Source organism: Somniosus microcephalus, chromosome 5 (assembly GCF_052327205.1).
Source record: "Somniosus microcephalus isolate GS21.2 chromosome 5, FLI_Smic_1.0, whole genome shotgun sequence".
NCBI lineage: Eukaryota > Metazoa > Chordata > Chondrichthyes > Squaliformes > Somniosidae > Somniosus > Somniosus microcephalus.
Window position 1 is genome coordinate 313,605,090 of NC_140991.1, and position 13,827 is coordinate 313,618,916.

A 13,827-nucleotide genomic window follows, 5' to 3' on the forward strand; every position below is an offset into this window, starting at 1 on the left:
GGATAAGTGTTACATATAGTAAAATGTCCTCTACTGAGTTACCCAATAATTGGTTAAAAAAGGATAAATGTATAAGCTGTATAAATGTAAGTCTTCCTTATTGGCAAAAGCAATGTTTTAGCAAGCCCACTTTTTGGCCAAATGACGGACTGTAATGATCTTATTTGGCAGATTGCAGAAAAGAAGTCTTTTGCTCCAGTACTCTGTGCAGTCCAAAGCTGTGCAGTCCAGTGGACGTGATAAGTATATCAAACTCCGTAAGAACATAAGAATTAGGAGCAGGAGTCAACCATACGGCCCCTCGAGCCTGCTCCACCATTCAATAAGATCATGGCTGATCTTCAATCTCAACTCCACTTTCCCGCCCGATCCCCATATCGCTCGATTCCCCTAGAGTCCAAAAATCTATCGATCTCGGCCTTGAATATACTCAATGACTCAGCCTCCACAGCCCTCTGGGGTAGAGAATTCCAAAGATTCACAACCCTCTGAGTGAAGAAATTCCTCCTCATCTCAGTCTTAAATGGCCGACCCCTTATCCTGAGACTGTGACCCCTGGTTCTAGACTCTCCAGCCAGGGGTAAACAACCTCTCGGCATCAACCCTGTCAATCCCCCTCAGAATCTTATATGTTTCAATGAGATCACCTCTCATTCTTCTAAACTTCAGAGAGTATAGGCCCAATCTACTCAATCTCTCATCTCCATGTTCTTTAAACTTCTACATCAGCGAGGATCTGTCAGCTTACAACATGATTAGGACGGGAGCAGCACAGTACGACTTGCTGGCATTTAAGCCAGACCTTTAGGCATATGCCAGGAATACCAGAGCAGCAGCTGCTGCCGCACTTCAGTGTTTTTTTTTATTAGCCTGCACAGAATGCCAGTGGCAAAGCTTCACCACCCGCCCCCCCCCCCCCCCCCCCCGACCTCACGCACCCCCACTGCTCTTGTTTGTGCCCGGACCCCTGTCCTTGTAAGCAGAAGTTCAAGTGCAGATAAGAGTTAGCTGTCAATTATTGAACCAGGATTTTCAAAGCATTCACAAGGCAGCCATCGATCTTTAGCTTGTCCGTTTGTGCTCCGGCACAAAATTCTCCAGCTTTTGAACGCTTCCAGTAAATCTTCCAGGATCAAATTTATGAGACATCTGTGCTGGTTCTGGTAGCCTCCAACTCTACGCACCTGATATACAAAAACAGCAAAGGACAGAAATTCATAGAGCCGTAGAAATTTACAGCACAGAAGGAGGCCATTCGGCCCATCGTGTCTGCGCCAGCCGAAAAATATCTCTCCAGCCTAATCCCACTTTCCAGCTCTTGGTCCGTAGCCCTGTAGGTTTCGGCACTTCAAGTACATATCCAAGTACTTTTTAAATGCGATGAGGGTTTCTGCCTCTACCACCCTTTCAGGCAATGAGTTCCAGACCCCCACTACCCTCTGGGTGAAAAAAGTTCTCCTCAACTCCCCTCTAATCCTTCTACCAATCACTTTCGATCTATGCCCCCTGGTTATTGACCTCTCTGCTGAGGGAAATTCCTCGGGGGTTGCTCCCAGTCCACTGCCGGAGCTTCCCCGGAAGTGCGACGGAAACCCCGAGTGGGAGCAGCCCCGACCAAATCCCCCCCCCCACCGGCCAAAATAATTATTCAAGCCCATGAAGGCACAAGCCTGTCGATTGACCGTCCCTTTGAGAGAAGGAAGAGCGCTAAAACCCCAGTCTCTTGGATAAAACAAATATCTCACTAGTTCAAGGCGGCGGCTCACCACCACCTTTGAGGGCAATTAGGGATGGGCAATAAATGCTGGCCTTGCCAGCGACGCCCACATCCCAGGAACAGATAAAAAAAAGTAACAGCATGCAGCAGACACCTCAAAATAAAAGCTTTCTATTGTTAGATTTCTTTCACTTGAAATTCTGCAGGTTTTTATACACTTCCTCTCTGCTGTAACAAAACTAACTTAATAACAAAACTATTAAGAAATTTGTATAAATTATCCTTATCAGGACCAGTTATTTTTAGTAATGTAACATTGTACAAACATTTTAAATAATGTAACATTGTACATCGCATTTAAAAAGTACTTGGATTTTTTTTATTCGTTTATTGGATGTGGGCGTCGCCGGCAAGGCCAGCATTTATTGCCCATCCCTAATTGCCCTCGAGAAGGTGGTGGTGAGCCGCCTTCTTGAACCGCTGCAGTCCGTGTGGTGAAGGTACTCCCACAGTGCTGTTAGGGAGGGAGTTCCAGGATTTTGACCCAGCGACAATGAAGGAACGGCCCGATATATTTCCGAGTCAAGATGGTGTGTGTGACTTGGAGGTGATGGTGTTCCCATGCGCCTGCTGCCCTTGTCCTTCTAGGTGGTAGAGGTCGCGGGTTTGGGAGGTGCTGCCGAAGAAGCCTTGGCGAGTTGCTGCAGTGCATCTTGTAGATGGTACACACTGCAGCCACGGTGCGCCGGTGGTGGAGGGAGTGAATGTTTAAGGTGGTGGATGGGGTGCCAATACAGCGGGCTGCTTTGTCCTGGATGGTGTTGAGCTTCCTGAGTGTTGTTGGAGCTGCACTCATCCAGGCAAGTGGAGAGTATTCCATCACACTCCTTCCTTGTGCCTTGTAGATGGTGGAAAGGCTTTGGGGAGTCAGGAGGAGAGACACTCGCCGCAGAATACCCAGCCTCCTGACCTGCTCTTGTTGCCACAGTATTTATGTGGCTGGTCCAGTTAAGTTTCTGGTCAATGGTGAGCTCCAGGATGTTGATGGTGGGGGATTCGGCGATGGTAATACCGTTGAATGTCAAGGGGCGATGGTTAGACTCTCGCTTGTTGGAGATGGTCATTCCCTGGCACTTGTGTGGCGCGAAATGCCATAACCTACAGGGCTACGGACCAAGAGCTGGAAACTGGGATTAGGCTGAATAGCTCTTTTTGGGGCTGGCACAGACACGGTGGGAAAGTCATAAATTTCTATGAGGCAATTATAAGGCAGTAATGTGACTGGGGTGGGGTGCGGTAGGGGCATAATGCCAACTGATTTCCTAAACTATCACAGCAAAGCTTTAAATCCTAAGATTCTGTAACTGCGTTTAGCTCCATCCCACATTAATATATATTACATTGTGTCATGAATCTTATCATGACTCATGACGTAACACTAGGCGGCCAGCTGGTGGCGCCGTCCAAGGAGTATAAATACTCGGGTGTGGGCCCAGCTTGCTCGGGATGTTTTTGTAACCAGGAATTGGTGATGTAACTGGAATCTCATGGTTGTGAAACAGTTGATTAAAGCCTTGTTTTATACCCAAACCAAGTGCTCAGTAGTCTTTTTACATCACATTGTATTAATTTAATTTTACGATACACGTCAACCATTGTTCCCTGTAAGCTCCAGGGGTCCCGCGCAGTGGCTTTTCAATAGAAAGACCATGCCTGCGTTGTATTTTGAATGGGCCACGCAGCCCCTTTAAGGGACCAGCTGGCAAGAAAAAAAAATTACAGGCAACATTGACGTTAACCTAGATTTTGTTTTTACTCCGTTTACCAGTGATTTGTGTGTAAAGCATCCTTGGCCTTCGTACTATGAAGTGGATGATGTCAGTGAGTTTAAATTACAACACTGTGGCAGAAAACAAGTAGGTTCATTGATCATGTGGCTGGTAAGAAGATGCAACAAGTTTATAATTTGGAGTAAAACAATGAGTTATTGATTACCTGGGATGAGAGGGTTGTCCTATGAGGAGAGATTGTGTAGATTGGGCCGATACTCTCTGGAGTTTAGAAGAATGAGAGGTGATCTCATTGAAACATCTAAGATTCTGAGGGGGATTGACAGGGTAGATGCTGAGAGGTTGTTTCCCCTGGCTGGAGAGTCTAGAACTCGGGGGGCATAGGGCTAAAAATTCAGTTTGGGGCGCCAAGCTCGCCTGGGCGCCAGAATTACCGCTGCGCGCGGAGCCACTTGCGCCATCGGGATATTCAGTTTCTGCTCCCAAATGGAAGCGGGCCGCTAAACGAGGCTTCCCGCGCCCCGCTTGGGGCGCTCACCCTGAATATCGGCGCGCTAAGGGCCGCAGCGCCACCCGCTGCGGCACGGCACGCTGCGGTACTGCAGGCCTTCCTCCCACTGTTAAGGGGGAGGTGCCTGCAACAGCGCGATCCCCGCTCGCGAGTGCCGGCAAATGAGCCCGGCACCAAGGAGAAGTGCCGGGCTCTCGGGGAACAGCCGGCAATGCCGCGGGGTGGGGGGGGTGTAGGAGGCCGGGGACGGAGGTGCGGGCAGGCGGCCGCCGAAAAAGCGGCCGGCCGCACCTCCACCTTAACTAGCGCCACTACCGCCACAGGTTGGCCCCTGTGTACCGGTCGCTATTTGCAGCCGGCGCGGAAGAGGCGGGCGCGACCTAATATGGTGTTCGGGGCGCTGCGCACACCGATGACGTCATCGGTGGCGGCGCAGCGCTACAGGCTAATGCCGCCATTAGCGCCCCGCTAAATATCGCGGTGGTTGTGGCCAGTGGCGCTAAAGCCTCTGAGTGGCCTCTTTGGGCGCAAACTGGTGGCGCCAGCAACTGAATTTCTAGGCCATAGTCTCAGGATAAGGGGTCGGCCATTTAAGACTGAGATGAGGAGGAATTTCTTCATTCAGAGGGTTGTGAATCTTTGGAATTCTCTGCCCCAGAGGGCTGTGGATGCTGAATCATCATTGAGTATATTCAAGGCTGAGGTCGATAGAGTTTTGGATTCTAGGGGAATCAAGGGATATGGAGATCGGGCGGGAAAGTGAAGTTCGGGTCGATGATCAGCCATGATCTTATTGAATGGCGGAGCAGGCTCGAGGGGCCGAATGGCCGACTCCTGCTCCTGATTCTTATGTTCTTATCCTTGACATGTTTTATAAAAAGTATAATTCATATGGAAATGAGGCAGAGTTTATTCTTAGCCTTGGAATAATTAATTTTATCCTTTTAGGAATCTTCCAATTGTGCCCTTTGTTAATTCCCTCGACCAGTCGGAATGTCAGCTTTCACATAAAGAGCAACAGCTGGTCTGACGTGAACTCTCGCCGCTGTGACTCTCAGTTCAGCATTTTTTTAAATATAAATTTGACTCAGATGGCATCTCCAGACTGCAATCTGCAAACAATATGCCAAAAAGAGAACTTGGGAATTAAACTGGGAATATCGAGCAGCTTTCAGCAATTTTCTGCAGAGGGAAGCAGTGGCATAGATCCATCCTATTGCTCTGCGTGAGGTCCTTTATAAATCTAATACATAAAATGTAGGATGGCGTTAACAGCAGTTACACAATCTCGGGGTATAATGCACTCATGTCCTCATCAGTGCATGTAGCTCAGAAACATAGAAAAATAGGAGCGGGAGTAGGCTATTTGGCCCTTCGAGCCTGCTCCGCCATTCAATATGATCATGGCTGATCCTCTATCTCAATACCATATTCCGCTCTCTCCCCATACCCCTTGATGCCTTTTGTGTCTAGCTTTCTCATATAACATAGAAACATAGAAGATAGGAGCAGGAGTAGGCCATTCGGCCCCTCGAGCCTGCTCCCCCATTTAATGAGATCATGGCTGATCATCCAAATTCAGTACCCTGTCCCGGCCTCCTCCCCATATCCCTTGATCCCTTTAGCCTTAAGAAATATAGTGGTAGAGAATTCCATAGGTTCACCACTCTCTGGGTGAAGAAATTCCTCCTCATCTCTGTCCTAAATGGCTTACCCCTTATCCTTAGACTGTGACCCCTGGTTCTGGACTCCCCCGCCATCGGGAACATCCTTCCTGCAACTAGTCTGTCCAGTCCTGTTAGAATTTTATAAGTTTCAATGAGATCCCCTCTCATTCTTCTAAACTCCAGCAAATATAAGCCCAATCGACCCAATCTCTCCTCATACGTCCTTCCTGCCATCCCAGGTATCAGTCTGGTGAATCTTCGCTGCACTCCCTCCATGGCAAGAACATCCTTCCTCAGATAAGGCGACCAAAACTGCACACAATACTCAAGGTGTGGTCTCACCAAGGCCCTGTACAACTGCAGCAAGACATCCTTGCTCCTGTGCGCGAATCCTCTCGCTATGAAGGTCAACATACCATTTGCCTTTTTAAATGCACTGTTCAGTCAGTTTAAGAGGTCGTGCCTCCTTATTTTCATAGTGACTATGGAGAACTCTATATCCCATTAAGAGTGGAAGCCCTCTGCCAAGACACATTAAGGCCTGGAAATTCTCCGCGGGCTTTCCCGGTCTCCCACCGCCGGAGACCCAAGAGGAACCGCCGATAATGTTGTTTCTCTGGTGGTTCTGCCGATCTCCCGCATTATTTACAGTGGGACATCAGGAGAACCTCCAAAGCATTTCAGGGCCCAGCTCTCCGAGCCCATAACACAGAACATCTCACCCACCAGAAAAATACACCACCCCAACCTCTTGAACATCCCTGATTATAATCGCTCCACCATTGGCGGCCGTGCCTTCTGTTGCCTTGGCCCTAAGCTCTGGAATTCCCTCCCTAAACCTCTCCGCCTCTCTTTCCTCCTTTAAGACGCTCCTTAAAACCGACGTCTTTGACCAAGCTTTTGGTCACCTGCCCTAATTTATCCTTATGTGGTTCGGTGTCAAATTTTTTGTCTTATAATGCTCCTGTGCAGCACCTTGGGATGTTTTACTATGTTAAAGGCGCTATATGATGTGCCTTCAATAACCACAAAACTAGAAGTTATAGACTTTAACAAGTTGGCTTTTAATCACTAAGATCAGAGCTAACATCTCAACACACTGACTGGCTCGCAGGAATGAGTCATACAGGTTAGTCAGGAAAGAGGAAGTGAAACTATACACCGTGTGGGGGAGGGTAATATACATGAGTGCAAAACGAATACAGGCACAAACGAATACAGGCAAGAACAAACAGATTTCATTACACTATATAAATACAAGTTGTTGTTGTTGAAGATTCTGAGGGGGGATTGACAGGGTAGATGCTGAGAGGTTGTTTCCCCTGGCTGGAGAGTCTAGAACTAGGGGGCATAGTCTCAGGATAAGGGGTCGGCCATTTAAGTCTGAGATGAGGAGGAATTTCTTCACTCAGAGAGTTGTGAATCTTTGGAATTCTCTACCCCAGAGGGCTGTGGATGCTGAATCGTTGAGTATATTCAAGGCTGAGATCGATCGATTTTTGGACTCTCGGGGAATCAAGGGATATGGGGATCGGGCGGGAAAGTGGAGTTGAGGTCGAAGATCAGCCATGATCTTATAGAATGGCGGAGCAGGCTCGAGGGGCCGAATGGCCGACTCCTGCTCCTAATTCTTACGCTGTTACGTTCTTATCTCACCCTCCAGAAAATGCTCCAACCAGACCCTCTAAACCCTCCAGAAACGTGCATTAGCCAGACCATGTTGCCGGTCCTGAAAAATATCCCACTCACACGATCTTGCGCTCAGGAGAGTGTTGTCCATTCCCAAGGTAACTCCTCCTCAGACATTCAGTAGCTCAGTCTTTCCTGTCCTCCTAGAAAGGCGGCGGATCGTGTGCTATCACAGTTCTCGCCTGTTACACTTTTGCAATGGTCTTATTCTGTTCATTTTAACGGGAAGTCCAGCTTCTTAAAACAAAGAATTCTAAAACTTATCAGGCTTTGCGCATTGTAAAACTGTTATCCCCGACCTCAGGCCATTTATCTGACATTAGCCGGATAAAAAGGTTGAAGCGGAAAGCATGAAGAGTTGCAGATAAGAAGTCAACAGATTCCTAAGGCATAAAAACAGATAACAATCAAACAATAGAAAGAAAGACTTGCATTTATATAGCGCCTTTCACGCCCACCGGACATCTCAAAGCGCTTTACAGCCAATGAAGTACTTTTGGAGTGCAGGAAACGCGGCAGCCAATTTGCGCACAGCAAGCTCCCACAATAGGCAATGTGATAATGACCAGATAATCAGTTTTGTTATGTTGATTGAGGAATAAATATTGGCTCCAGGACACCTATCCTGCTCTTCTTCGAAATAGTGCCCACGTGATCTTTTACGTCCACCTGAGAGAGCAGGCGGGGCCTCGGTTTAACGCCTCATCCAAAAGACGGCACCTCCGACACTGCAGCACTCCCTCGGAGTGTCAGCCTAGATTTTTGTGCTCAAGTCTCTTGGAGTGGGGACTTGAACCCACAACCTTCTGACTCCGAGGATGGGCGAGCCAGATTGACACTCAATATATCGAAGTTTCATAGGAAAAGCTCGTTAGTCTTCTGACTTTTCTCTTTTCTGTCTTTCCATCATCGGTTTCTGCAGTCTTGTGAAGGGGTTTGGGGTGGGGGGGGGGGGGCGGGGAGAAGACACAATATAATTACTTGCATCTTTCATATTTCCAGATAACACAGCAGGAATTCTGACCAGAAGAGGTGGATTTAGCCGTCAGGAAATGAGCACCTACCTGCTGCCCATTCTTATTTCTGACAAGGAGTATCCTATTCAGAGCAGTACTAATACCTTGCTGATCAGAGTGTGTGCCTGTGACAGTGATGGCACTATGCAGTCCTGCAATACTGAAGCCATAATCCTTCCGCCCGGCCTCAGCACCGGAGCACTCATCGCCATTCTGCTGTGTATCATTATTCTGCTCGGTGAGTGTTTTTTTTTTAACCAATCACAGTCTCTGCACCGTCCCTTCGGACTCCAATCCCTAAACCCCACTTTCGCACCACCCCCCCGCCCCCCACTTCCCCAATTCAACTACCCCAGTGTCCTGGGGCCAATATTTATCCCTCAACCAACATAACAAAAAACACATTATCTGGTTGTGGGAGCTTGCTGTGCGCAAATTGGCTGCTGCGTTTCCCACAGTAACTCCACTTCAAAAGTTCTTCATTGGCTGTAAAGCGCTTTGAGACGTCCGGTGGTCGTGAAAGGCGCTATAGAAATTCAAGTCTTTCTTTTCTTTCATTTCAGTTGATTTTTAAAATTTGTTTATGGGATGTGGGCGTCGCTGGCGAGGCCGGCATTTATTGCCCATCCCTAATTGCCCTCGAGAAGGTGGTAGTGAGCCGCCTTCTTGAACCACTGCAGTTTGTGTGGTGAAGGTGCTCCCACAGTGCTGTTAGGGAGGGAGTTCCAGGATTTTGACCCAGCGGCGATGAAGGAACGGCCGATACATTTCCAAGTCGGGATGGTGTGTGACTCGGAGGGGAACTTGGAGGTGGTGGTGTTCCCATGCGCCTGCTGCCCTCGTCCTTCTAGGTGGTAGTTGGTTGCCTATCTCCACCTATCATCTCAAACTGGCACAGGATATTTGCGACAGAAAGACTGGATGACACCGCTCAACGTCTGAAATGACAATGTCAAGTGTCAAGGGACAGACAACTTGGCAGATGTTATTTGAACACAAGAGGAATACTGAATGCTGCTAGAGACATTAAGTAGGGATTAGAAAAAGGCTTACATATGACAAGCCACTCTTAGGCATTTTTCCATTAGCTGTGACCTAACTATGAGAAGCAGGTTTACTAAAATTAGGGGGAGGGTAACCGTGGGCCACTACGCGTGAATGACGTTGTAAATAGAGTGGCAAGATTTCTTCTGATCAGTAATTCTAATGACGTCGCTTAACCGTTTAGCTGAAAATAAGGTACAGGAAACTTTGAGTTATCCGGAGGCAAACCGTCCGGCAAGCTGGAACCACCGGCAAAAATCAGGAGCCGTTTTTTATTCTTTTCGTTTCTTTTCTTTGCCTTGTTTGAACAGTCAAGCTCTGTAAGGTCTGTAGCTAAGCAACAGCTTCAGCTAGAGATGCTACAGAGACGCTTGCCGACTGTTTAGAGGCTGTTGCTAAGCAACAGGGTTTGTTGATTCATACGGAGATGAAAATCTCTGTATGTTTCAACATTAACTCTGGAGTGTCCGGCAGTTTTGAGGGAACGGCAGCAGCTCGGTCCCGTCGGTGCCAGATAGCACAAAGTTTCCTGTACATGGGAAATCTTCCTAAAATGTTGCTGATACATAGCAACCAGGGGACATTTTGTGTTACAAAAGCAAAGAAGATGGAATGGAAGAGAGTCCTTACAGGAAGTGGGGTGGGAGGAAGTGTAGTCCAGGTAGCTGTGGGAGTCAGTGGGCTTGTAGTGAACGTTTGTCAATAGCCTATCCCCAGAGATGGAGACGGAGAAGTCGAGGAAGGGAAGGGAAGAGTCGGAGATGGACCATGTGAAGGTGAGGGGAGGGTGGAAATTGGAAGCAAAGTGAAGGAAATTATCTAGTTCCGGGCGGGAGCAGCAAACGGCACCGATACAGTCATCAATGTACCGGAAAAAGAGGTGAGAGAGGGGACCTGAGTAGGACTAGAACAAAGAATGTTCCACATATTCCATGAAAAGGCAGGCATAGCTAGGACCCATGCGGGTACCCATAGCAACACCTTTAATTTGGAGGAAGTGAGTGGAGTCAAAGGGGAGTCCAGAACCAGGGGTCACAGTCTAAGGATAAGGGGTAAGCCATTTAGGACAGAGATGAGGAGGAATTTCTTCACCCAGAGAGTGGTGAACCTGTGGAATTCTCTACCACACAAGGCAGTTGAGGCCAATTCATTAAATATATTCAAGAAGGAGTTAGATATATTTCTTAAGGCTAAAGGGATCAAGGGATATGGGGAGAAAGCAGGGACAGGGTACTGAATTTGGATGATCAGCCATGATGGAGAATAAGGAAATGGCAGACCAATTAAACTCATACTTTGGTTCTGTATTCACAAAGGAGGACACAAATAACCTCCCAGGAATATCGGCAAACATAGGGACTAATGAGAGGGAGGAGCTGACAGAAATTAGTATCTCTAGGGATATGGTGTTGGGTAAGTTGAGGGGACTGAAGGCCGACAAATCCCCGGGGCCTGATAAACTACATCCTAGGGTACTTAAGGAGGTGGCCCTGCAGATAGCAGATGCTCTAAGGATCATCTTCCGGAACTCCATTGACTCGGGAACAGTACCCGTGGATTGGAGGGTAGCTAATGTTACCCCAATATTTAAAAAGGGGGGTAGAGAGAAAGCAGGGAATTATAGACCAGTAAGCCTTACATCGGTTGTGGGCAAAATGCTAGAGTCCATTATTAAGGATAAAATAGCGGAGCACTTGACAAATGGGGAAAGGATCGGACAGAGTCAACATGGATTTACAAAGGGTAAATCGTGTTTGACTAATCTGCTGGAATTTTTTGAGGAAGTAACTGGTAAAATAGATGGGGGAGAGCCAGTGGATGTGGTGTACCTTGACTTCCAGAAAGCCTTCGATAAGGTTCCACACAAAAGATTATCATGCAAAATTAAGGCTCATGGAATTGGGGGCAAAGTATTAACGTGGATAGAGAACTGGCTGGCGGATAGAAAACAGAGAGTTGGAATAAACGGCTCGTTTTCGGAGTGGCAGGCAGTGACCAGCGGGGTGCCGCAAGGATCTGTCCTGGGACCCCAGCTGTTCACAATATATATAAATGATCTGGATCAGGGAATTGGATGCAATATTTCCAAATTCGCTGACGACACTAAACTAGGAGGAGGGGTGGGCTCTGATGAGGATGTCAGGAGGCTACAGTGCGATTTGGACAGGTTGGGGGAATGGGCGGATACGTGGCAGATGCACTATAATGTGGATAAATGCGAGGTTATCCACTTTGGGGGTAAAAACAGGAGGGTAGATTATTATCTAAATGGCAATAGATTGGGAGATGGGGAAGTGCAGAGGGACCTGGGTGTTCTTGTGCACCAGTCACTGAAGGAGAGCATGCAGGTGCAACAGGCGATTAAGAGGGCAAATGGTATGTTGGCCTTCATATCAAGGGGGTTCGAGTATAGGAATAGGGATACCTTACTACAGCTGTACAAGGTGCTGGTGAGACCGCATCTGGAGTATTGTGTACAGTTTTGGTCGCCCCATCTGCGGAAGGATGTTCTTGCCATGGAAAGAGTGCAACGGCGATTCACCAGGCTGATACCTGGAATGGCGGGAATGACCTACGAAGAGAGATTAAATAGTTTGGGCTTGTACTCACTGGAGTTTAGAAGATTGAGAGGGGATCTCATCGAAACATATAAAATTATGGCAGGCCTGGACAGGCTGAATTCAGAGAGAATGTTTCCAATGGCCGGGGAGCACAGAACCAGGGGCCACAGTCTAAAAATAGCGGGCAAATCATTTAAAACAGAGATGAGGAAGAATTTCTTCACTCAAAGAGTGGTGAGCCTGTGGAATTCCCTGCCACAGAGGGCTGTGAAGGCTAATTCAATAAATATTTTCAAGAGAGAATTGGATATATTTCTGAAGGCTAAGGGGATTAAGGGTTACGGAGAAAAGGCGGGGACGGGGTACTGAACTGGTAAGATCAGCTATGATATCAGACGAAGATCAGCCATGATCTCATTGAATGGCGGAGCAGGCTCGAAGGGCCGAATGGCCTACTCCTGTTCCTATCTCTATGTCTCTAAATGGCGGAGCAGGCTCGAGGGGCCGAATGGCCTACTCCTGCTCCTATCTTCTATGTTTCTATGTTCAATGTGAGAACAAGTTCAGCCAGGTGGAGGAGGGTGGTGGTGGATGGGGACTGGTTGAGCCTCTGTTCAAGGTGTTGTTTTATAGTGTTTTCACAGAACATTTTTTTCCCTCTTATATGAACGTACAAAACCATCATGAGAAGAAACCAAAGTATACTTCTTACCCTAAGGTCTATGCCAGCACCCAAAGACTGGATAGACTGGGGTTGTTTTCTTTGGAGCAGAGGAGGCTGAGGGGAGATTTAATTGAGGTGTATAAAATCATAAAGGGCCTGGGTAGAGTGGATAGGAAGGACCTATTTCCCTTAGCAGAGAGGTCAATAACCAGGGGACATAGATTTAAAGTAATTGGTAGACGGATTAGAGGGGATTTGAGGAGAACTTTTTTCACCCAGAGGGTGGTGGGGGTCTGGAACTCACTGCCTGAAAGGGTGGTCGAGGCAGAAACCCTCATCGCATTTAGAAAGTACTTGGATATGCCCTTGAAGTGCCGTAACCTACAGGGCTACGGACCAAGAGCTGGAAAGTGGGATTAGGCTGGAGAGCTCTTTTATGGCCGGCACAGACACGATGGGCTGAATGGCCTCCTGTGTTGTAAAGTTCTATGATCCTATGATTCTACCACCTGTGTCACTGTGGAGCACAGTACCATGGTGTTGAAGCAACGATTCTGTTGGTTGGACTGCTGGAGCTGGGTGCTCAGGCAAGGTCTCTACAACCAGCTGTTCTAGATCTGTTCCAACTGTCTGTTGCGTGCTGCAGAATTATGCCACCCAAAGAGGAGTGAGCACACAACAGGAGGAGTAGCAGGCCTTAAGAGTATGTACCGAAAGGGAGATTGGTGCAGAACTCTGATCAAAAACTACTTCTAGTAATGGACAACTCTTGCCACTGACTCATTTTGTTTATCCAAATGACCCCCATATATTATTGACTCAAGAACCTAAGAACATAAGAATTAGGAGCAGGAGTCGGCCATTTGACCCTTCAAGCCTGCTCCGCCATTCAACAAGATCATGGCTGATCTTCTACCTCAACTCCACTGTCCCCATATCCCTTGATTCCCTTCGTTCCCCAAAATTTATCGACCTCGGTCTTGAATATACTCAACGACTGAGAATCCACAGCTCTCTTACTCAAACTGAGCGGCCATGTATTAACCACAGTGTGCAACATAAAGAACCAACACCTCATCACTGACCCAACGGCAGAGGTCCCTGACTTCGACCACTGTCGAAGACGGACAGCGCTCAGCCCAATCCGCACGGGGCACGGACGATGCGG

At 47.8% G+C, this 13,827-nt stretch overlaps 1 protein-coding gene across 2 annotated transcripts in view; it reads left to right on the top strand.

Moving 5' to 3' along the window:
* LOC147117873 (cadherin-6-like) overlaps positions 1 to 13,827 on the top strand; it is a 280,439-nt gene that overhangs the window by 245,922 nt on the left and 20,690 nt on the right. For both annotated transcript variants that reach the window (XM_085989254.1, XM_085989255.1), the window contains one exon: positions 8,377 to 8,628. In XM_085989254.1, the coding sequence (XP_085845380.1) occupies positions 8,377 to 8,628 (252 nt within the window). The remainder of the gene's footprint in view (positions 1 to 8,376; positions 8,629 to 13,827) is intronic.